Source organism: Nomascus leucogenys, chromosome 5 (assembly GCF_006542625.1).
Source record: "Nomascus leucogenys isolate Asia chromosome 5, Asia_NLE_v1, whole genome shotgun sequence".
Lineage (NCBI taxonomy): Eukaryota > Metazoa > Chordata > Mammalia > Primates > Hylobatidae > Nomascus > Nomascus leucogenys.
This window is the reverse complement of record NC_044385.1, coordinates 23,557,430-23,582,006: the sequence shown is the minus strand read 5'-3', so window position 1 is coordinate 23,582,006 and position 24,577 is coordinate 23,557,430. Positions and strand designations below refer to the sequence as shown.

The 24,577-nt window shown below is 40.3% G+C and overlaps 1 protein-coding gene across 1 annotated transcript in view; it reads right to left on the bottom strand.

Moving 5' to 3' along the window:
* TP53BP2 (tumor protein p53 binding protein 2) overlaps positions 1 to 24,577 on the bottom strand; it is a 66,754-nt gene that overhangs the window by 33,505 nt on the left and 8,672 nt on the right. Inside the window, exons 2-3 of the mRNA XM_003275065.4 lie at positions 7,486 to 7,633; positions 1,920 to 2,033 (exon numbers count right to left, since the gene is read on the bottom strand). Coding sequence (XP_003275113.1) covers positions 1,920 to 2,033; positions 7,486 to 7,633 — 262 coding nt within the window. The remainder of the gene's footprint in view (positions 1 to 1,919; positions 2,034 to 7,485; positions 7,634 to 24,577) is intronic.

Below are 24,577 nucleotides of genomic sequence, written 5' to 3'. Positions count from 1 at the left end.
TAATCATTCCTAATGGTCAGGTACCATATAGACACTTGTGTTAATGCAACAGTTAGTTAATAAAACTGAACTTTTTTTTTGGAGACGGAGTCTCACTCTGTCGCCCAGGCTGGAGTGCAAATGGTGTGATCTCGGTTCACTGCAATATCCGCCTCCCGGGTTCAAGCGATTCCTCCACTTCAGCCTCCCAAGTAGCTGGGATTACAGACGCCCAGCTAATTTTTGGTTTTTTTTGTTGTTGGTGTTTTCATTTTTTCAGATGAGTCTTGCTCTGTCGCCAGGCTGGAGTGCAGTGGCGCCATCTCGGCTCACTGCAACCTCCAACTCCCTGATTCAAGCGATTCTCCCGCCTCAGCCTCCCGAGTAGCTGGGATCACAGGCACGTGCCACCATGCCCAGCTAATTTTTGTATTTTTAGTAGAGATGGGGTTTCACCATGTTGGCCAGGATGGTCTGTCTCGATCTCCTGACCTCATGATCCTCCCGCCTCGGCCTCCCAAAGTGCTGGGATTACAGGCATGAGCCACCGTACCCGGCTTAATTTTTGTATTTTTAGTAGAGACAGAGTTTCATCATGTTGGCCAGGCTGGTCTCAAACTCCTGATCTAAGGTGATCCACCCACCTCAGCCTCCTAAAGTGCTGGGATTACAGGCATGAGCCACCACGCTCAGCCAAAATTGAGCTTTTATAACGTCCAATAACCCTGCTCGTTCTCCCACATCCTACAAGACTGCTGGGTCACAGGGATGGCTGTGTCCCCAGTGTCTACTGCTGCTTCCCACCCACACTCTCTCTCCACCCTCCCCCTACAGTCATCTATAAACTCTGGTCACAATCCCTGGTCACTAACGATGTGACCAATTGACTCCCTTGTTCTCTCTACCTCCAAGTCCTGCCTTCATTCTGGATGACATTATCGCCCAAATGCTAACCTCTCAGTTCTAGCTTTCTCGTCTCCACTCTAATTCAGCCTCATTTCAGGGCCCCACCTGGGACCACAACACTAGAAGCCCTCTACCTCCGAAATTTTCAATTCAAACCTTCTGTTTTTTGACCACTATTTCCTTTCAATCTCAGGCATCTCAGTCATTTCCTCTCATACCTGTTCTTTCATCTAACTGAGACTCACAGCCTCTTAACTCTGTCTACTCTTTCCCCACAGCCCCTCCTGTCTTCACTTCTTCCCCACCCAGCTGAGGTATCACCTTGCCAATACCCTTTTCTCCCCTGTCCCACTGACCTCCCATTGAATTTGTCTAGAAACCTTGGGTTTTCTAGACAATTGCCTAGAAAGAATGTGTCTAGACACGTTTGTTTTCTTCTCTTCTTACAACCCACCTGGGCTGTAGACCACCACTGGAGAAAAATCATGTATGGTTTCATGGTCTCTAATCTCAACTGGCCTCAATGGTTCCCAGCAGTCTGGCTTCCCTAGTAAGCCCTCTCTCCTAATCTCCAAAACAGCTCCAGCTTCCCACCCACCTCCATCATCGCTCCTACCTCAGAGAAAACAAATGTTTTTAGATGAGAAATCCCTCAACTTACTCCCACAAAATGCACAAATTTAGCCACATCTGCCACAGTTTTATTTCTGTCCTGTTATTATGGAAGAGGGATCCTTCCTCTTGTCTAAGAGGACTTTCTGCCTCAGGGCTGTGGAAGGACCTAATCAGGGACCCTAACCCTAACGAGTATTTCCTTTCTTAGAGTTCCAACCCCCTGCTCTAATGACTCCTTCCCACCTGCATGAAACAACTATAGTCAAACTTCTCCCCTCGACAGCCTATCTCCACTGTTTCCACTTCCTAACCTCTCCTTCACCTCTCAAATTACCTGGCTTCTCATCATGTGCCACCTACTACTTCCAGCACAAAATAAAAGCTTAAATATCTGTCACAATTCACAGAGCACTACCTACCAATGTCCCTGCCAGGGGGGCGTTCATGACGAAGGAAGAAGCGAACTTCGTTCCTCTGACTTCCAAATCGTTGAAGAACATCAAACATTCGCTCATTATCCGCAACTGGACGTTCTAAAGCAAATGAGTAGAAACCACATTATTTTCAGGTAAAAGAAAGATAAACATATCATTTATCATCTATCCTTCATGCAAATTATACATTATGGATACAGCAAATGCTTAGTATCTCAGGTAAATTTTTTTCATTAAAACACGTCTTAGAAAATGAAGTAACACAGATTTTCCACACACACAGAGTCAAGCCAGGGTGGAATACTAGAAAGGGCAATGCATCTCGGCCAGCTGTCGGGAGCTCAGCAGTCTAAATCCAGTGGGCTCCGCGCTGGCCACAGGCGCTCCATTTAACTTCGCTGGTTCCATAAGTTTCTGTAAAATCTATATTAGATCAGACAGTCCCTTCTAACACTAATGTTCATGATTCTCTGAATATACAAAGAAAAAATTAAAAAGCAACTTTCTAAATAGCCTAGTCTTTTTTTTAAATCGTAGTTTTCAATACAGGCTATTTTTAAATTATAATTTTACAAACAGTGTTTAAAAAAATCAGACCTATGCATTTCCAAATAAAAGTCTATTTACTGCTGTAAAATGTATCTATATTTGCCCCTCTTCCAGTGAGAATACCAGTGTCAGAATTTTTCTGGAAACAAAAAGAAGGGCACACCTAAATACCCAGTAAAAATAGAAGCTTCAGGAGAAACAATATATCTCAAGCTGTCCTAAAAAAATCTTCCAATCTCAGGGGATCTGGATATAAAAACGAGACACACTGTTTGAGGAGGCAATTGCTTAAAATCAATGAAACTCCAGTAATGTCAACATAATTTTTAAATATAAGAATGTTGAAATACCCTAAGAAAACTCAACACATTTATCAGTAATCAAGGACACTATCTCAACACCTTAAATAAACATGGGCAGAGAACAGAGCAGGCAGGCATTCACCAGCCAATTTGGTGAACCAACCCTGAACTTAATCTGCTTGGCTGCAACAAAATGCAGTTCTGGTTCTACTTCCAGTAACATAACATACTGAGTTGACACAGATAATCCCCTTTTATAAATCACACATATTCTAAGACCCCCCCAAAAAAAGATACACCATAGTTAGAGAGAAACGCTCCAAAAGAAATTCTGAGTAGCCCTTCCACCCACCCCTACAAAATACACACACACAAGCTGTACTCAAAACAAGTAAAATCTCCAGGTTCCAGGAGCAAAGAGAGAACTCAAAGGAAGTAAAGTAGCTTGCTGTCCACGCTGGACTGCCCCAGAAGGATATGGACTTCCTCACAAGCTCTAGGCTAACATCCCGATGGCCCTGTGATGGCAAAAGATCACGCATAGGCCTGCATAAGCTGAAATAGACACTTCAAAGGCACTCAAAGCTCCCTACTAACACTCATGTGCCAACCACACCTACGGTCATGCACTGCATGTTGACAGTCCCATAAGATTGTAAGGCCATATTTTTACCGTACCTTTTCCTATGTTTAAATATGTTCAGATACACAAATACATACCACTGTGTTACAATTGCCTACAGTATTCAATACAGTAACATACTGTACAGGTTTGTAGCCTAGGAGCAAAAGGCTGTATACCATATAGCCCAGGTGTGTAGTAGGCTATACCATCTAGATTTGTGTAAGTACACTCTATGATGCTCACACAACAACGAAATCACCTAATGACAAATTTCTCAGCACATATCACCATTATTGACACATGACTGTATCTCCTTGACAGGGCATTCCTGCCTATGTGACTCTGAACATGCCATTTCTATCATTCATCATCCCCCCCCAGCACCCTTTTCTCCTGCAGATGAAACACATGTATTACTGCAACTATCACATTGTATTATAAATGTCTGTGGATACTTGTTTCTCTTTGTGCCCCGTAAGACACCCGGAGGCAACTTTCATCTCTGTATCCCTCTCAATCAAGTGCAGTCCCTAGCACATAACAGGCATCCGAGAAATATTCACTAAGCAAATACACGAGTGGGTAGTGAGGAAATGGAAAAGGAAAGAAGAGAAGACAGGAGAGGAGAAGAAAGGCTTAACACTTAGAGAATTAAGTAATAGGGGAATACATTTACACCTCTGGAATAAGGAATTTTTTTTTTTAGGAACACACAAATAGGCCTGAGATCCTGAATGGTTTTTAAATGCCTACAAATCAAGAGGGAAGGGAAAAAGCCAGAGTAAACACGAGCAAAGGATATAAAGAAACAATTTCAAAAACCAAAAAGCCAAATGGCCAATGAACAAATGAAAAAACAGGCAACCACATTTGAAATCAGAAATATGCAAATTTAAACAAAAGTCAGGTTTTCAGCTATCAGTTCAGTAAAAGTTAAAATATTATAACTTGATGAGGAATACATCTAGAAATAACTGGAAAGGGTATGAACTGATATAACCTTTGCAGAAGAAACTCTGACAACATATAGTACATTTTCAAATGTGTGAACCTTTATGTTAATGTGGTTCATGATAGTAACATTTTACTACCTATTGGTATCCCATAACATCATGTTGTATACCTTAAATATACACAATAAAAAAAAAAAAAAAAAAAAAAAAATGTGTGACCTGGCCAGGCACAGTGGCTCATGCCTGTAATCCCAACACTTTGGAAGGCTGAGGCTGGAGGATCACTTAAGCCCAGGAGTTCAAGACCAGCCTAGGCAACATAGCAAAACCCCATCTTTACAAAAAATACAAAAATTAGCTGGGTGTGATGGCACATTCCTGTAGTCCCAACTACTCAGGAGGCTGAGGTGGGAGGATCACTTGAGCCTAGAAGGTCAAGGCTGCAGCAAGCCAAGACTGCATCACACTGCACTCCGGCCTGGGCGACACAGCAAGACCTTGTCTCAATAAAAAAATAAAATATTTCACGTCAATTACTGCATGAGGAGGAGGGGGAGGGAAGGAAAGAAGAAGAAAAACAAAATTTTTTTTGAAAATTTAAAAAATGTATGAACTTTTAACCAAAGAATTCCATTTTTGGCATCCACCCCCTAGAGAAATGCTTGCATAGGATCAGAAGAGGTTCCTAAAAGGATTTTTACTGCAGCCTTATTAAAACAAGATTGTTTATTTAAATGTTTGTAAATAAAGCAATTGTTAGCTCAACTATAGTTTATGCATACTGGGGGAAATTATGTGATAATTTAAAAATAACGTGGTGGCTCATGTCTGTAATACCAGCACTTTGGGAGGCCGAGATGGCGGATCACCTGAGGTACGGAGTTCAAGACCAGCCTGACCAACATGGAGAAAGCCCATCTCTACTAAAAATACAAAATTAGCTGGGCGTGGTGGCGCATGCCTATAATCCCCAGCTACTCGGGAGGCTGAGGCAGGAGAATTGCTTGAACCCGGGAGGCGGAGGTTGCAGTGAGCCGAGATTGTTCCATTGCACTCCAGTCTGGGCAACAAGAGCAAAACTCCATCTCAAAAAAAAAAAAAGTTGTAAGAAAGAAAATCCTTTACATCTCTTCATCACATAGTAAAGGTTATTAAATTCAAGTGAGCAAGAGGAATAAGTGGGATCAAAAGTGTCAAGGAACAGAGTACAGCTCTGGCAAAGATAGAACACTTCTTCCTCTATGAAAATGAGAAGAAAATGGAGACACACAGAGGGAATCTGAGGTACAGAGTAAGAAAACTGAGGGGCTGGGCGCGGTGGCTCACAGCTGTAATCCCAGCACTTTGGGCGGCTAAGGCGGATGGATCACGAGGTCAGGAGATCGAGACCATCCTGGCTAACACAGTGAAACCCCGTCTCTACTAAAAATACAAAAAATTAGCCGGGCGTGGTGGTGGGTGCCTGTAGTCCCAGCTACTCGGGAGGCTGAGGCAGGAGAATGGCGTGAACCTGGGAGGCAGAGCTTTCAGTGAGCCAAGATCGTGCCACTGCATTCCAGCCTGGGCGACACAGCGAGACTCAATCTCAAAAAAAAAAAGAAAACTGAGGAAGCACACAATGGATGGTTTCAATTATCTCCATAAAGAATAAAGCAAGGTAATTTGCTGAATGCAAGGAGGTTACCAGGAGCAGCTAGAAGTTCATTTCCTCATTCTGTAAATATTTCTACAGCATCTACTAGGTACAATGCACTCCCCTTGAGCTGGGGATACAGCAGTGAACAAGATAAACAAGGTCTCTACCCTTAAATAGTTTACATTCTAGTGCATATGTTTGGGGCTCTCAGGATAAAAGGAGCAATAAACTAACAAACACACACAAAGTCAGAGTGACGGGCCTTCTGCAGAGGATTACATCAGGATGATATAACTGAGAACTACATAGCTACTTTTGGCAGCGTGCTCAGGAAAAGCCTCTCCAAGGAGGTTAACATTTTAGCTGCAATCCAGAAGGAACCAGCAATGACAGTATCTGGAGACAGAGCAATACAAACAGTGGGAATGGCTATCACCAATGACTCTAAGGTGGGAATGAGCTTAGCATATTCAAGAAATATTTTAAAAGCTGCAGGAAGAAGCAGAGAAGAAAATGGTACCAGATAAGAGCAAAGACAAATAATCTACAGAACTTCACAATCTAATATTAAAAGTTTGGATTTTATTCTAAGTGGAGGAGAAGTTGCTAGTTTTAGGCAGGAAAGTGAAATTATCTAATTTTCATTTTCAGAAGATCCCTTGGGCTTCTTCATGTGATTGTTCTAATCTGGTTCCTATGTAAAGAGAAAAGAAAGTAATTCGGAGAGACTGCAGAAGACCTTCTAGAACATCCAACTGTAGAAAAGTCAACCAAAGATGAATAAAAGGACTTGCCTGAAAAGAAGTGGGGGCTCAGCTGAAGTTAGCTATCATGAATGGCATGAACTCAATTAACACAGTGTGTGACTTGCTCTGGGGACATCTGGCATCCCCAGAGGTGAAAAAGGAAACCAGCAGGAGTTCACCCAGCCTGTGTAGGAACAAGGCAGAAATGATGAAAAAATTACTCCCCACATCTACCAACTCCTGTGGAGCCAAAAAGAAATCAGGCTATGCCATTTTAGACCTCCAAAGAACCATACAGAGGGATTGATTTCAAGGCTTACAATAATGCCCACGAATTCACCACTGCTGTCTGCCACTACAGTTCCTCAACACTGAGTAGCTTCCTCTAAAAACCTACAGAAATTGAGAGAGGGCAAACCAATTAGGATGCCTCAAATTTCTAATTAAGTAAAGCTTACACATACAAAGACACTGTTGAGCACCATCCACTGGACCACAACATCCCAGATGACCTTTTATATTTTATATTGTGGTGTCTCCATTTTATTGCAGAAAAAGAAAACAGCAAAAAGACTTCATGTATCATACCAAAGCTGGATCAGGAACACTATGTTCTGCTGGATGTGCTATTCTCCAGTTTCTCCCTGGAGAAACATGAGCATTCACACAGTGCCACATCTACAAACCAACATTAATAGAAGACAGAAGAACTAAAGCACAAGGCTGTCAGCATCTCTCACCAGAGCCACACCACACTTCAGCCAAATGACAATCACTCTCGCCGGGTTCTTTGCACAGATCCACCACGTCTCTGCATATTGTTTCTGGAGTAACTGGAACTTCTGTGAAGTGCTGCTCATTGTTACTGAGATACACGGTGAGAAACATCTAAAAATTAAGAGAGAAACACACAGTTACTGGTACTGTCTGCCTAATGTGGTATTCACCTTAAATTCCTTTCTCCAAACAAAATCTCAGTTGGAAGTGCAAATGTACAACAGAACAGTCTGGCTGTCACCCGGCCAAAGGTGAGGTGTGGACTGGGGGTTGAGGGAGACCTGGAGCCCAGCCTCTACCGTGGGCAGTAGCTCTAGAACCCTTGGTGACCCTGGAATACAGTCACATCAGTTCAAATTAAATCTGTTTTTGCCAGTTTTATTCATGTTGTTTACCAAATACTTATATATGCTGGACCCATACTACAAATATATCTTCCTGTCAGTCCTATAAAGGTTGATGCAACAACCTCATCCATATATACTTATTTATGCACAGTCTCTTTTTTTGTTTGTTTTGTTTTCATCACTTTTTTTTTTTATTATACTTTAGGTTTTAGGGTACATGTGCACAATGTGCAGGTTTGTTACATATGTATCCATGTACCATGTTGATTTCCTGCACCCATTAACTCGTCATTTAGCATTAGGTATATCTCCTAATGCTGTCCCTCCCCCATCCCCCAACCCCACAACAGTCCCCGGAGTGTGATGTTCCCCTTCCTGTGTCCATGAGTTCTCATTGTTCAATTCCCATCTCTGAGTGAGAACATGCAGTGTTTGGTTTTTTGTCTTTGCGATAGTTTACTGAGAATGATGATTTCCAGTTTCATCCATGTCCCTACAAAGGACATGAACTCATCATTTTTTATGGCTGCATAGTATTCCATGGTGTATATGTGCCACATTTTCTTAATCCAGTCTATCGTTGTTGGACATTTGGGTTGGTTCCAAGTCTTTGCTATTGTGAATAGTGCCGCAATAAACATACGTGTGCATGTGTCTTTACAGCAGCATGATTTATAGTCCTTTGGGTATATACCCAGTAATGGGATGGCTGGGTCAAATGGTATTTCTAGTTCTAGATCCCTGAGGAATCGCCACACTGACTTCCACAATGGTTGAACTAGTTTACAGTCCCACCAACAGTGTAAAAGTGTTCCTATTTCTCCACATCCTCTCCAGCACCTGTTGTTTCCTGATTTTTTAATGATGGCCATTCTAACTGGTGTGAGATGGTATCTCACTGTGGTTTTGATTTGCATTTCTCTGATGGCCAGTGATGATGAGCATTTCTTCATGTGTTTTTTGGCTGCATAAATGTCTTCTTTTGAGAAGTGTCTGTTCATGTCCTTTGCCCACTTTTTGATGGGGTTGTTTGTTTTTTTCTTGTAAATTTGTTTGAGTTCATTGTAGATTCTGGATATTAGCCCTTTGTCAGATGAGTAGGTTGCAAAAATTTTCTCCCATTCTGTAGGTTGCCTGTTCACTCTGATGGTAGTTTCTTTTGCTGTATGCACAGTCTCTTTTTTGGAAGGACACATAAGAACGTAACATGCTGCTTCTGAAGTGGGAGGGGGATGGGAAAAGAGCTTGTGGGGCAGCTCTGTATAAACCTAATCTTTAAATCTTTATATAATATACATATATTACCTATTCAAAAAATTGTACTTCTGTTTTTTTTTTTTTTTGAGACAGAGTCTCACTCCGTCTCCCAGGCTGGAGTGCAGTGGCATGATCTCGGCTCACTGCAACATCCACCTCCCGAGTTCAAGTGATTCTCCTGTCTCAGCCTCCCGAGTAGCTGGGATTACAGGCGCATGCTATGCCACACCATGCCACGCCATGCCACGTCTGGCTAATTTTTGTATTTTTAGTAGAGACGGGGTTTCATTATGTTGGCCAGGCTGGTTTCAAACTCCTGACTTCAGGTGATCCACCCACCTCGGCCTCCCAAAGTGCTGGGATTACAGGTGTGAGCCACTGCACCCAGCCAAAAAATTGTACTTCTAAAATGTTTTAAGCAAATTAAATACCTACTTTGAAGTATAAGATTTCATTAACAAAGTATAAGTAGAAATGAGTAGCTGTTATGTTAACACCTACCTGACCTCGTATATAAACACTGAGACCAACAGAAGGTTTACATTTAAAACTCACTAATAGGCTGGGTGTAGTGGCCTACACCTGTAATCCCAACACTTTGGGAGGCCAAGGCAGGAAGATCATGAAAGTCCAGGAGTTTAAGACCAGTCTGGGCAACAAAGCAACACTCCATTTCTACCAAAAATTAAAAGAAAATCAGCCAGACACGGTGGCACATGCCTGTGGTCCCTGCTACTTGGAAGGCTGAGTGGGGAAGACTGCTTGAGCCCAGGAGGTCGAGCTATAATGAGAAGTGACTGCACCACTGCATTCCAGCCTGGGTGAGACCCTGACTCAAAAAAAAAAACCTTACTAACAATCTTAACAATCTTTCTCCTAGTAAAAAAAGACACTGTGTCTTAGAAACACCGCTACTAAGGAATTAAAGTTTTCACACCTATTAAATTACAAAAAAAAATCTTGTTAATTTCTAATGCCGAAGAAACTAAGTGAAACAGGAAACAAGTTTTTGACGGTGATGCAAATTAGTAAGGCCCTATGTTTATTCAATTCAATGAGTAACTCCATGCAAGTCAGTATGTATCAGGATTAAAAAACAGTAATTTGAAAGTGTTACCTCACAGTGAGAATACATCCTGTGAAAATAATTCCAATCAAAGAAAGAATGCATAACCTACAGAACATAAACTTGAGGGACAAGTTTAGTCTTTTAATTTTAAAATCATTAATGAAACTATGCTAAGCACTGGGAAGTTTGGGTTTTACGACTGCAAAAAAGCAGGATAAGTAGGATATACCCTACGACCGCAATGACATGAGGACATCACACAGCAATCAGAGGGCCTACCAACAGCCACACAACTCCCCTTCCAGCTTAAATGTCTCTGCCCATTATCCCCAAATGGAGAAAGCTGCATCAAGATGTTGTTTGCGAAAAGGCAGCACCTGATTAGGGATGATGATGGAAACTAAGACATCAGACTCGGTGCCTCAAGATTTGGTCAGAGAAAGAGGAGATATACATGAGAGAAAGAGTGGACCCTTGCACTGAAGCCAGTCCAAGCCTCCACATTCTGCAACCAAAGCTGTTAACTCACATGAACAGGTATAACAGAGGGTGATCCAGAAAAATTAAAATAGTGAACACTGTTGAAACAATTTTTTAATGGAAAAAAAAAAACAACACTGCAGACTTTCCCAGTATGAGCTCAGAAGCTTTCAAGCTAATTATCTCAGGTTTTTCACATTTTGACTACATAAAGATACATAGTTCTAGAGTTCAACTTAGCCAACAAGGCAGCATTCAAAATTATTACACAAAAATCATAAAGGCTTGACTAAATCATTGAAAAAATAACAAAGATTAACAAAGCACAGAATTACACTCGTCTGCTGCTCCCAAAGTATACAGCATATTCAGTGATAAAGACAAATAATGTACACTTTAGCATTAAATACTCCTCCATACTCCCTGCCGATGCAAAAACTTGCTTTGAAGTTTATCACTTCAAAAATAGTAACTTTTCATTGTAAATATGAGACTTAGGTGTGTTAAGTTACAGAAATACTGGAAATACAGAGTATACGCTAAACACACACCTTATCAACAAATAAAAGCCTATTATGTGAGACAGCACCTTACCTCTGTAAACCTCATCTTTCAGACACATTATCTCAGAAACTTACATCAACTCTCAAATAAACAGCAGGTGTTATTTTCTCTTTATAAATGAAGAAAAAGACTCAGATAAGTGATCTATTTGCCTACTGAAATGAGAAGGATACAATTCTGTTCTTCTGATCTATCCTCTATTCTTTAAGCTGTCCTTTATAGAAAGAAAATATTAGGAAATGCTCCATTTAACCACAGTTACCCACACTTTAACAGAGATCTGATCTTTTACTTTCTGGAAAGCCAACAGCTTCATTTATTTAAAAGTATAATTAAAAATAAGAATGATGACAGATGTGTTCTATTTATGGTTACTCTTCCCACAGGTTTAACACTGGTATGAACAGTAAGTGTACGAGTTGACCCCATTGCTACCTGTCATGTATGGAGATTAGCTCTGTTGTGATTTTAGTAATTGTACTGCAGTCCGCGATGCTGGGCCAGCAACACGCTATTTTTGTCGATTCCCAGGCAGAAGATCTGGTTCAAACTCCAGATTTCTTCATAATTAGTTAGACTACCTTAGGCAAGTAATGTCACCTCTCTGAAACTCAGCATCCTCATCTTCAAAATGAGTCTTTAAGTTCCCCAGTAGCTACACGTTTACCTATGTAACAAACCTGCACATCCTGCACCTGTATCCTGGAACTTAAAATTAATTTTTTTAAAAAAAAGTTCCCTAAGAGCTACTATTTATGTTTTACTAGGTACCAGAGTAAAAGTCAACATTTTTACAGCAGCCTACAAGGTCTGCTGTAGTCATGATCTGGCCCCCATTTCCTTCTAATCCCCCCTCACTCTGTGCTCTATCAGCGTCTTCTTTGCTGTTCATCAAACACACCAGGCATGTTCCCACGTGGGAGCTCTGTACTTGCTGTTCCTCTATTTGGAATGCCCTTCTTTGTATGCCAGCGTAACTCTCCCTTCCTCATCTCCGTCACGCCTTTACTCAGATGTCACCCTCTCAGTGAAGCCTTACCTAGGAACCCTACCTAGAATTCCAACACCAAACACACACACACACACACACACACACACACACACACACACCCTAGCCCATTCTTCTGCTTTATTTCCCTCCTTAGCACAGTCACTAACATGTCATATGTTATATTTATTTAACTCATTTTTATTATCTGCCTTTCCTACTAGAAAGTAAGCTCCATAGTCAAAGGTCTTGTCTTTGTTCAGTGTTGTATACTCAGCACCTAGGACTGTGCCTGGTATGTAACAAGTACACACTAAGTATTAAATCCTGCAAATGTGATTGCATTTTACAGATGAAAACACTGAAGCACACAGGGATTTAAGTAACTCACCCCAGGTCACACAGCTATTAAATGGCAAAACCAAGATTGAGCCCCTTCCTCAAGAGCATACAGGTAAAGACTCTCCTGAATCTGGACCACACGGTGCCAAGTGTGTCACTACCTCTCTAGTTCCGTCTTTTAGAGCAACATTTTGCCCACAATCCATCATCTCACCTCTGATTTATTTTCACAGTCAGTTTTGTTTCAGGTACTGCTAAACAGTATGGCATGTAACGTGTAGCACAGCTATATACTCTCAAATGAGAGAGTGTGTTGTCCTCTCCTATCTTCAGCTTACATCCTGCTACCATCATTCTACTTCTGTTTCAACATTATTTTCATTCATTCAGTATTTACAGATCATCTGCTATATGGTCTCTGTTCTAATGTAGAAATAATCTTTACTGAACAGCTAATACTACAGACAGTACAAAATTCAAAGAGAGAGAAAGAAAGCTGTGAGAAGGACACAGCCAGCCCATTGGGAGGAAGTCAAAAAAATAAACACCACAACCTGGCTCCTTACCTCTCATGTCCACCCACTACTCCCCACTGGACAAACCCAACTACCTACCAGCTGGCAAGGGAAGCGGTTGATGCAGTTTAAAGAAGTCAACCTCCTAAGGCACAAAGCAGGGTGGAGGAAAGTGAAAAGTGAATGGAGAGGGGCAAAAAATATAGACACTCAGCACAGGAGCCCTCCTCTCCGTACTATGCAGTCAGCGGACTCTTGGGCAACCGAGCAACTATCTAAAGGAAGTGAGGACACAGCCCAGCTAAGGTCTGGGAGAACAATGTGCCAACCAGAGGCAACACATTTAAAGCCCTTGAGAAGGAAACAAGTTTGTCACATTTGCACAAGAGGAAGGTCACTGCAGAGGGAGCAAGAGGAAAGGGTTAATTCAAGGAGGCAAGCAAAAGCCAGATCATGCATGTCTTTACGGGCTGGAGGTTCCCAAACTTTGGTGTGGACAGAGGGTTGTTATTAAACACAGATTGCTGGGCTCCACCCCACGAATTCCTAAATCAATAGATCTGGGTTGGAGACTGAAAATTCTGCATTTCTAACAAGCCCTCAGGTGATGTTGATACTGCTGGTCTAGAAACCACGACCTGAGAACCACTGTGTAAGGTGAGGGCAAGGACTGTGGATTTTAATCTAAAAGCCCACTGGAGGCAAATCGTTAAAGTCAGAAAGTAGATCAGTGGGTGTCAGGAGCTGCAGGAAGGGGAAATGGGAAGTGACTGCTAATAGGTACAGGGCTACTTTTTGGGGTGATGAAAATATTCTGGAATTAGTGGTGATAGTTACACAACATTGTGAATACATTAAATACCACTGAATTGCGTATTTCAAAATCATTAGTTTTATGGTATGTGAAGCATACCTCAATTTTTAAAAGTAAGAGGTTACTGGAGGATTTTGAACGGGGTAGCTATTTATGCCCTTAAAAAAATCACTATGTGAACAAACTACAGGAGGACAGGCATGAAAGTCCAATTAAGAGGTAAATGCTACACACGAAATGAGATACGATGGTAGCACAGACTGCAAATTAATAGCAAAGGTGGTGAAAATGGCTGGATTTGGGTTATTAGTTGAAGATAGAGCCAGTAAGACTCGCTTGGTGGACAGAATGTGGGATTTGAAAGTAGAGAGAAATTAAGAGTGACTCTGGATCTGCTACCTAAGCACTAGGTACAAAGTGAGGAAGGAGGAACAGGTTGGGAAGGGCCCGCGGGATAAGGTCTCTATGTTAAATATGAGACACTTATGGAACATTCAAACGGAGGCATGAGGAGGCCATCTAATATGCAAGTTTGACTGAGATGAGAAAGCAAGAGATGAGCATGCAGAGGCATTTAAAGCCTAAGCCTGGATGAGAGCAGCTAGGGCCAGCTAGAGACAGGAAACAACGCTGAGGACTGTGTCCTAAGCTAATCAAGCAACCTCCAGAGGTCCCACGGAGGACAAGGATCCAGCAGAGAAGCCTGAGAAAGAGCCACCAAAAAAAGACAGGAAGAAGTTCAGAAGAGTGCGGGACACCAGAAACCAAGCAAAGAAAGTGTGTGAGGGAGGAAGATGCAAAAGTGTACAATCAGATTTGGCAAGATGGAGGCTGCTGACTGCCTTGAACAGCACTGAGTCATGGGGATAAGGGCCTGGCTGGAACAGGCTAGAGAACCTGAGGGAAGGAAGCAAAGGCGCAGTACAGACAACTAGTTCTTCCAGTGTGTTGTGCCCTGACCCAAGGCAGAGAAAATGGAGCCATCTAGGGAAGGAGACATAGGGTAAAAGGAGTGTTTTGTTTTTATCTCAAGATGAGAGTTTTTACAGATCATTTTAATTGATGGGAATGACCTAGTTGAGAGGGAAAATGGTGTTGATACGAAACTAACTATAGACCTAAGTATATCCTCAAGTTATAAAGGTTGTTTTTTCCAATATGTATCAACTCCCTTTTCCTTCATTTACCTGGAAGAGGAATAAAAAAATAAGAAAAATAATCGAAAGAGAGGCTGGTTTCACTAACCTATCATGTTAACATGAGAAAATGCAGGCAGGCACATGTGTTCTTTTTATTGCTACCATCCTTTTATTTTTGTTGTACAAATTTACTGTATTACAAAATGATAAAAGAATTATTCAAAAAGTAATTGCATTTTCTGTCTAATAAAAAAATGAATTCACTTCTGTTTCATTTTGGTGAAGCAGTTTTCATCAGCATGTTGAAAATTTTACTTAGAAAAGAAATTTTAGGCTACTCTATCAACTAAGTCTTCAGAAAACAATTCTGGCCTAGAATCCACCATTTTTAAAGATAAAAAATAAAACTGTTAAATCTAAGAAGTTTCCTGCATCTGATACCAAAATATTTTTGAAGGCAATGAACAAAAAATGAAACTTTGTATTAAAAATATTTCAGTTATACATGTTTGTTTTGTTATAAAACAGTGCTCACTGTACCCTATTATGCATACACATCTACAGGCACAGAAAAAAGCCTGAAACTATATTCACCAAATTAATAGTAGTTATGCCCTAGTGGTGGGATGACTAAGTGAATTTTTAGGAACTTATCTACATTTAAATTTGCCAGAATGTACCACGTGCACAATAAAATTGATTTTTTAAGCAATCAATGAAAATAACTATATACCATTTTTATTCATACACATTGTGCCTTCCCTGGATCCTTACTGTGAGATATGGAAGGCGAATATCTGTTCAGAGTGTTTTTCTTGGGTCACTATCTTGCCTCAAATTTAGTCAGGAATGATTAAAAACAAGCAATTAAGAAGCACATCTTAAAAGTCCACTATATTAGAATGGAATATTATTCAGCCATCAAAAGGAATGAGGTACTGATACATTCTACCACACAGATAAATCTTGAAAATATTATGCTAAGTGATAGGAGCCAGACATGAAAGACACATAGCATATAATTCCATTTACATGAAATGTCTAGAATATGCAAATCCACACAGACAAAAAGTTGATGAATAATTGCCACGGGCTGAGGAAGGGGGAATAGGGAGTGACTGATAGAGGCCTGGGGTTTCTTTCTCGGGTGATGAAAATGTTCTGTAATTAGTGGTGATAGCAGCACAACCTTGTGAATATACTAAAAACCACTGAATTGTATATTTTATATGGGTGAATTTTATGGTATGTGAATACATCACTTTAAAAAAAAAAAAAAAAGAGCCCACTGTATACTTAGTATGTGAGAGATACAAAAATCTCAGGCCGGGCATGGTGGCTCACACCTATAATCCCAGCACTTTGGCAGGCAGAGGCAGGGGAATCACTTGAGCCCAGGAATTTGGGAGCAGACCATCCGCGGCAACATGGCAAAACCCTGTCTCTACAAAAAATACAAAAAATTAGCCAAGAGTGGTAGCGTACACCTATAGTCCAAGCTACCCAGGAAGCTGAGGTGGGAGGATCACCTGAGTCCAGGAGATCACTGCATGCCAGTCTGGGCATCAGAGTGAGACCCTGTCTCAAAAGCTATATATATATATAAAAGAGAACAATTTAGTACTCTATTACATGAATGAGAATGTGGGTAAAATGGAAATTCAGAAATGAAAAGGATGATTATGAACTGAGGTAGATGAGGTTTCAGCAAACAGGCATAAATTAACAGTAAGCATAAAGAAATAATGTTTTTAAATTATCTTTCATAACTTTACTTCCAAAATGCCTTCTCCTGACACTATATGTTCTTTAAATACCATATTCTCAAGAATGTAAGATGACTTCATTAGCTCCTTTCCCATAAGGCACCAAGCAAAATAGGGTTCCCTAGAGTTAAAGCCTCTGGGAAGCTGTTGTGAGAAATCTGACTATTCTCATTGAATCAAGTTATAAATGTGTTCCTGCCAACTTTTGAGGTAAATTGTTTTCATCATAAAGAGTGCAGCAATAATCAGGTCAAAAAAAAAAAAAAAAAAAACAGCTGTTACAGATTTACCCATACTACAAGAACAGCAAATTGCTGGGACATCTGAAAAGGCTCGTGACATCTTGCTTACTTGGTAACAGAGTACAGTTTTTCTTCCCCAGGTAGAAAAAGTGTGTATTAGATCAGCCCTTCTTGGTGACCACATACACATTAAAATGTTAACTTCCTTTTAACTTAGAAATCAGGAACATCATTTTTTATAGTAGGAACCACAAAGAGAAGACATTAATCAATAAACAATAAACTCTAAAGCATATTTAAGAGCAGAAGATATAAATGACAGATCCCACAAGACAATACAAATATGAAGACATGCAGGGAAATAAATATTAATTAAAACAATGAGGTACCACTTAACAGCTACAGGTTGAGTATCCCCTATCTGAAACACTTGGGACCAGAAGTGTCTCGTATTTCAGAATTTTTTCAGATTTTAGAATATATGAATAACCAGTTGAGCACCCCTAATCCAAATATCCAAAATCCAAAATGCACCAATATGCATTTCCTTTGAGCATCACGTAGGTACTCAGAAAGTTTTCAATTTTGGAGCATTTCAGATTTCAGATTTTTGGATTAAGGATGCTCAACCTGTACTAAATTGTCTTCAATTAAAGACAAGATCCAACATAGATGAGGTTGCACAAAAGTTATTTACTCAAAGATACGATGGTAGTACTATAAATTACTAAAAATCCTATTTGGAAAGTAAAATAAACCATGTATCAAAAGCCACAGAATTATGTATATCTCATGACCTTACTTCTGGAAATTTATCCTAAAAAAAAAAATTGAAATGAAGAAAAACTCTAAATGCCTGAAGATTTTCACTACAGTGTGAGGTCTACATATAGTAAGATGGAAAACTAAATATCCAAAAACATGGAAAAGTCTTTAAACAGGGAAAAAGTTAAGTAAATTAAAATCATTTGACAGAAGGACTATGTCCAGCCACCAACTCCTGTAAGTATAGAGTGTTAGGAAAATGTTAAGAAAAAGTTATAAAACAGAGCAATACTAAATTTAACTTTAAAAATATATGTACCATCAGCTGGGCGCAGTGGCTCACGCCTGTAATCCCAGCACTTTGGGAGGCCGAGGCAGGAGGATCACAAGGTCAGGAGATGCAGACCATCTTGGCTAACACAGTGAAAGTCCATCTCTACTAAAAATACAAAAAAATCAGCCGGGCGTGGTGGCGGGCGCCTGTAGTCCCAGCTACTCGGGAGGCTGGGGCAGGAGAATGGCAGGAACCCAGGAGGTGGAGCTTGCAGTGAGCTGAGATCACGCCACTGCACTCCAGCCTGGGGGGAGAGAGTGAGACACCATCTCAAAAAAAAAAAAAAAAAAAAAAAAATATATATATATATACACACACCATCTTGGCCAGGCAGGGTGGCTCTTGCCTGTAATTTCAGAACTTTGGGAGGCTAAGGCAGGAGGATCACTTCAGGCCAGGAGCTAGAGGCCAGCCTGGGCAACACAGTAAGACCCCATTTCCCCATTTATATTAAAAGAAAAAAAATAGCTGGGTGTGGTAGCATGTACCTGTAGTCCGTCCTAGCTACTCAAGAGGCTGAGGTGAGAGGATCGTTTGACCCCAGGAATTCAAGGTTATAGTGAGCTATGATCGTGCCACTGCACTCCAGCTTGGGCAACAGAGCAAGACACTGTCTCCCAAAAAAAAAAAAAAAAAAAGTAAAAATATGTGTGTGTGTCTGTGTGTACACGTGCACACATATATGTACCATCTAAAATATATATATATATATATATATATATATACTGACCTGTATGAAACACACAGAAAATCAGCGACACCAGGGGCAAGTACAGCTATCACTTTTAAATTTTTAAAATCTCAAAAGTACAATATTTTTATAATAATTTACAATGTAAAAGTATATTTAATACAAACTGGGATAAAAGAACATGAAAATATTTCATTTAAAATGGTAAATGTGATTACAACTTGTTTCTACCTCCTATAGTCATCTATCTCAAGAGAAGGAAAGTTGAAGGAAAGGTAAAAAAAAAACACACTTTGTTAAATTGTGCCGGGCCACCTACAGGCACACTGCATAGTAATTCATGTCAGTCATATCCAAATGAAGATTTGCCCTTCCAAAAATTCAAAGTCACAGATAATTTGCATTTAAAAACAATGGGTCATAGATTTATTTTAAGAGTCCTGTGTTTATAGAGCATGTATGTACTGTAACTATGATGTTATGCTATCAACATAAGAATGACTCATTTTAAAGAAGAATTATTTCAGATCAAAATCTGAAAGACTTCTAAGAGGAAATACAAAAAAAACTGATTAGGGCATTTACAAGATGAGTCAGAGGCTAACGTTTATTCATTTGATTCAGAAAATCATGTGAAGTTCTACAGAAAGAAGAAAGGAACCAAGAGTATAAGATGTTCCCTGTCACCAAAGGGAAATCAAGCTCTACAACAGCACCTTCAGAGCTTTCATTTATAAAAACTCAAATCCTTCAAGTTTACCTAAGAGGAAGAAAGAGAAAATTATGAAATGAACAATCTATTAAAAGAGTGACACAAATCCTCCCCAAATTTTGCAACTCACAAGAAATACCACAGGAACAGCCAGGCAATTATGCTTGTAGAGAGATTAGGGGAAAATCTGAATGGTTTCTGTGTTTCACAATTCCTCTGTAGAAAGACAAATGTAAAACTATTACTTCAGTTTCTATATTTTGTTGTACCCCTTATGGAGGCAGGCCCGAAAATATTTCTTGTAAAAGGAGGATGCCACTAGGCTTCCTATAACCCAGTCAAGCAAAAACACCTCTCCCAACCCTGTGATACAGAGTGGGGATTAAATTAAGACATAACCAAAGTTTCTTTCAAACTCAGACACAGCCATTTAGCCCAACCATGGCTTCTAACACTGGGCGGGGTTTAGGAAGGAGATGCAGACCATACCAGTCCTCAAGAGTACTCTGCCTGTCAGCACAGACCTGGAGCTCTGCTCCAGTGCTCACTCTGCCAGCTGGGACTGCACACCAAGGGCACTCGAGCTTGGCTCCCTAATTCAGACATGCTGCACCCTAGCTGTGAGCTAGACTTCCAGTCTTCTGCAAGAAGTGTGCTGCTCAACTACCCCAGCCTGAGCTGTCCTTCCTCATCTCCCCAATATCTGGGTAGACAATCTACAGGGGTCTCTGTGGTACCTTCCTCAGGAGCCACAGAGACACTACGTATTTGAGTCCTTTCCCTCAAAGAGACACTCTCTACCTCCGTGACAATGGGTCCCAACCTTATTAAAGTTATCAGACAATCACTGCTTACAAAGGCCTATCATGATTTCTTAGCTGTTTCTCTAGAGTTTACTCTTGGAGCCATTAAACTACTTTTAAAAATATTCACCAATTACCATGAGTTATGTCCTACCAATGTTCTATTAAGGCTCAATGATATTAAACCTACTTCTACACTAACTGTACCACTTTTTATGATGGCATATTTTTACATTAACCCATCAGTTCCTATCAGTTACATCTGAGTTTATTTAAAGCAAAATCATAAAATCATATTCAAAGGATTTTTTTTACTTCATAAACTATTCCTTTGCTCACTTACAGCAAGTTAGTAGAATTCAGAAATCAATAACGTGAAGTCTCAATATCAATTTGAACAATATTCTGTTAAAAACGTTAATCATGCATGGACTATCCTGACCATCCATTCAATATCATCTGGAGCACACAATCATATTCTGAAATAGTCAACATTCTGGAAGAAATGATACAGCAAATATGAAGTGGTTACTTTAATTAAGGAAAAATTCATAAAGTAGCCTGCTGGTCATAGATGTCTGGTAAAAGAACCACTTCATATACATAAACAGGTAACAGGGACCTCTACATAGAAACTTATAGGAGTCATATCCTATCAAAGCCAGCCATGCCAAAGAAGCTCCTGGTTCTATGCCTTCCCCTCAATCCTAACTTCTTGCTGACTTCAACAAGAAGTTTCACTCATTCACCCATTAGTACTTACTAAATACCTACTAAGAAAGGACAGTTAAAGCAAAAGGAACACAGTGATGAAAAAGCTTGCCTTCTTTAGGGCAGAGAAGAGAGGCTGGTAGTACTCAAATGAGCATGGTATATAAAGTGATATGATAAAGAATTATGGAAGTGATGAGGGGAGGATGGCTGATCATGATTAGGAAAGACACCTCAGGGTGAAGGAGACTTTTGAGCTGAGACTGAAGAAGCCACAGCCACTTGAAACATCTAAAGGAAGACATTTCATCAAAGGCCCAGAGGTGGTAATGAACTTGTACTATTCCACGACCAGAAAAAAACTCCACATCAGGAATACAGACTTGTGCCAATGAGGGCAGAGGGAGAACAGGGGCTAGCTCAGGCAGGGCCTTGTAGGTCAAGAATAAGGACTATGGACTTTATTGCAAGGGAAGAGTCACTAGAGTAGTGATTTGCAACATGCAATTCTCAGACAAACAGCATCAGCATCACCTGGGAACTTGTCAGAAATATAAAGTTCCAGGCCCCGCTCCACATCTCCTGATTCAGAAACCCCAGAGGAGAGGCCCAGTACTCACACTTAAGTTTAAGAACCACTGCATTAGAGGGTTTTGAGCAGGAAGTAACATGAAGCTAGGTTTCTGAGTAATTTGCCGTAAATAATGTAGAGTATTAGTTTCACTAGCAGATAACAACAGTGTATGTTAATCTATGTAGTATATATTAATTATAATACCAGTAGTTAACCCAGCAACAATAGCAATACATTATGACCCATATACACTGGTACTTATATTTGCATATTTTGAATTTCAGGGAATTCCATTTCAATTACGAGAAATATTAAGACCTAAAACTTATTTTAAATTATCTACTCCACAGTTACAGCCTCGAGTCACCAAATGAAAAATCTAAAAATTGCCACTTTTCCTCACTTCTCTTCCCAGAGTAGCTCACCTGATTCCTACACTGTCCTGTAGTGTCAGTTCATCCCCACCCTTCCAGAATAACTCAAAGACCATAAAATTTCCTCCAATCCATCCATCCCTACCCATACACCCACCTCCAGCCAGAAGTAAATGTTCTCTTTGCTTCTCTGACAACCATTCACCCTGTGGTTGTTTGTATCCCTGTCTTATACCTGTCCTACTGGTCTATACATTCTTTAGGACACAGGTTTTGGTTCTTAAATGCTTCCTCCCTGGTTTTTCTCCTCCTGCATTATAACTCACTCCCCAAAAAACTCTGTCAGATCTCACACAAAGCAAATATGCAATACATGTTTGTTGGACTGAACTGAAACTGTGACGCAGGGATTCAAGGTCCCACGAAGACGAGAAAGTTAACAGGCAACCAGAACATGACAAAGAGGATGTTCACATACTGAAACATCAAGAAATGTTTATCTATAAATGTTACTACTTCACAGTGAATGTTTTCAAAGCCAGACAATGTCTCAAAGAATTCTGCTTTAAGTAAAATTAAGAAAGCTTTTATTTTCTTTGAACTATGCCTGAAGCTGAATTTAGATAGGTTTCAAATTCTGAACGTATCCTCTAAAGCAACTCATCTTAGGTTACTCTGCTTCAGTATCTGTCATAAACAATCAACGTATAAAGCAAAAGAACAAATACATTTAGTTAATTGCCCCCTGCTCCAACTATTGATAAGTTTAGTGTTGGTGTGCTTCCTTCTAAGCTGAGCCTTGTTGTTTGCCAGGCATTCGTCTTATTTTATGTAAAGGTACTGTTACAGATTTCATTCTATTTTTTACTTTTACTCACTAAGCACTACATTTTTAAGATCTATCCGTGATGATCTAACTACAACCGATCCATTGCTTCTAGTTATTTCCTTCCTACCTCCCACTTTGCTATGGAAGTAGAGGCAAGAACTACACTCACCAAAGAAAATCCAAAATAAGAATATTCATTCATCCATTAACTCAAACAATATTTATTAAATCCCTACAGTGTGCCAAACACTGTGCTAAGTGCTAGAAACACAAAGATGAAAAGGCATGGTCCACGTCCTCACAGAGCTTATGGAACAACGAAGAAGCACTGCAAACCATGAAAAGGGTGCAATGTTGAGAAATGAGAACTTCCTGGTGAAAGTACATTTAAAGCGTTTGAAGTCCAGTGAGAACAGAAAAAAACAATCCCCTCCAAGCAGTGGAAGAAGGCTTAACATAAAAGAAGTACTATTAAGCTGGAACTGTAGGATGAATAAGACAAGCAGGAAGAGGACCATCTAGGGAGAGAAACATTGTGCATAAAGACACAGGAAACTGTGGCATGCCCTCACAACTGTAGTCCTGGAACTGTTGAAGCATAGAGGTGGGAGGCAAGGCAGGACAAATAAGAAGAGATGGGTCAATTCTCAACCCACAAGCCACAAATGTGCTGCAAAAACTTTCAATGCACAAAATTTGTTTTATACACATGCTGTTATGGCAAAGTCCGATGGAGTGGAGCAAGTCATGGAGGGCAATATGCAAGAGTGGTGAGCAATTTGCAAGAGTACAACTTGCTGTGAGCAAGAGGAAACACAATTCCGAAGGAAGGCCGAATGAACCAGGAGGTGACCGGATGCTCTTCTGCACAGCACAAGGCATTCCCACTACTGTGCCATAGCTGATCCTATGTTTTAACAGCTGACTTGGTGTTTTCAGTTTTTCAATCATTTCCATTATGCAGCTAAAAATTCTGAAATGGAAATCTACCAATGACACAAAAAGGCTGAAATCCACTGGGCTACACAATAAAAAAACTTTCTATCTCACTAAAGAGTTTATATATTTTATGCTGTAAGGAACAGAGGTCAGACTTGAATTCTGGAGAGGGAAGAGACACACTGCTGTTTCAAAAGACCACCAGGGAAGCAGTGCGTTAAATGGCCTGATGGGGCAGAGAACAGAAAAGGTAAGAAAACAGATAAGGAGAGCATTACAACAGTCCAGGCAGGAGAGGGGTGAGGCCAAACAGGTGCCCCAGGAAATGGAGAAGAGGGATCTCTGTGCCCTGGTGACTCAATAGCTCCAGGAGAAGACAGAAGAGAGGAAAGGAAGCAGGATGAAAGCCCAGGTCCCTGGCTACTAAAAGCAACAAGCAAAATCTACCAGAGAAAGATCCTATCTACCTTTAAAATAAATGCATTATCCAAAATAGATGCCCCCCAAACTCTTCAGGAAATTAACAAAATTTTTGAAAATTACCCACATATCACAAACTAAGCAGTTATTATCTAGATTTTGTTGTGATGCAGAAAACACTGCCACAAAGAGACCGTTCTAGAATTAAAGTTAACTCTGACTTGATTTTCCTAGGTCACTCGCTACTTTATGTCAGGAAAATGAAGATACTATTGTTTTAAAATTTTTTTTAAAAGGGGGGGGTGGGGGGGGTCAAGGAACTTTTAGGTTGAAGCATCAGAAGCTTCCAGAGCACTCTGGTCATGTGGTCAAAAGTAAAG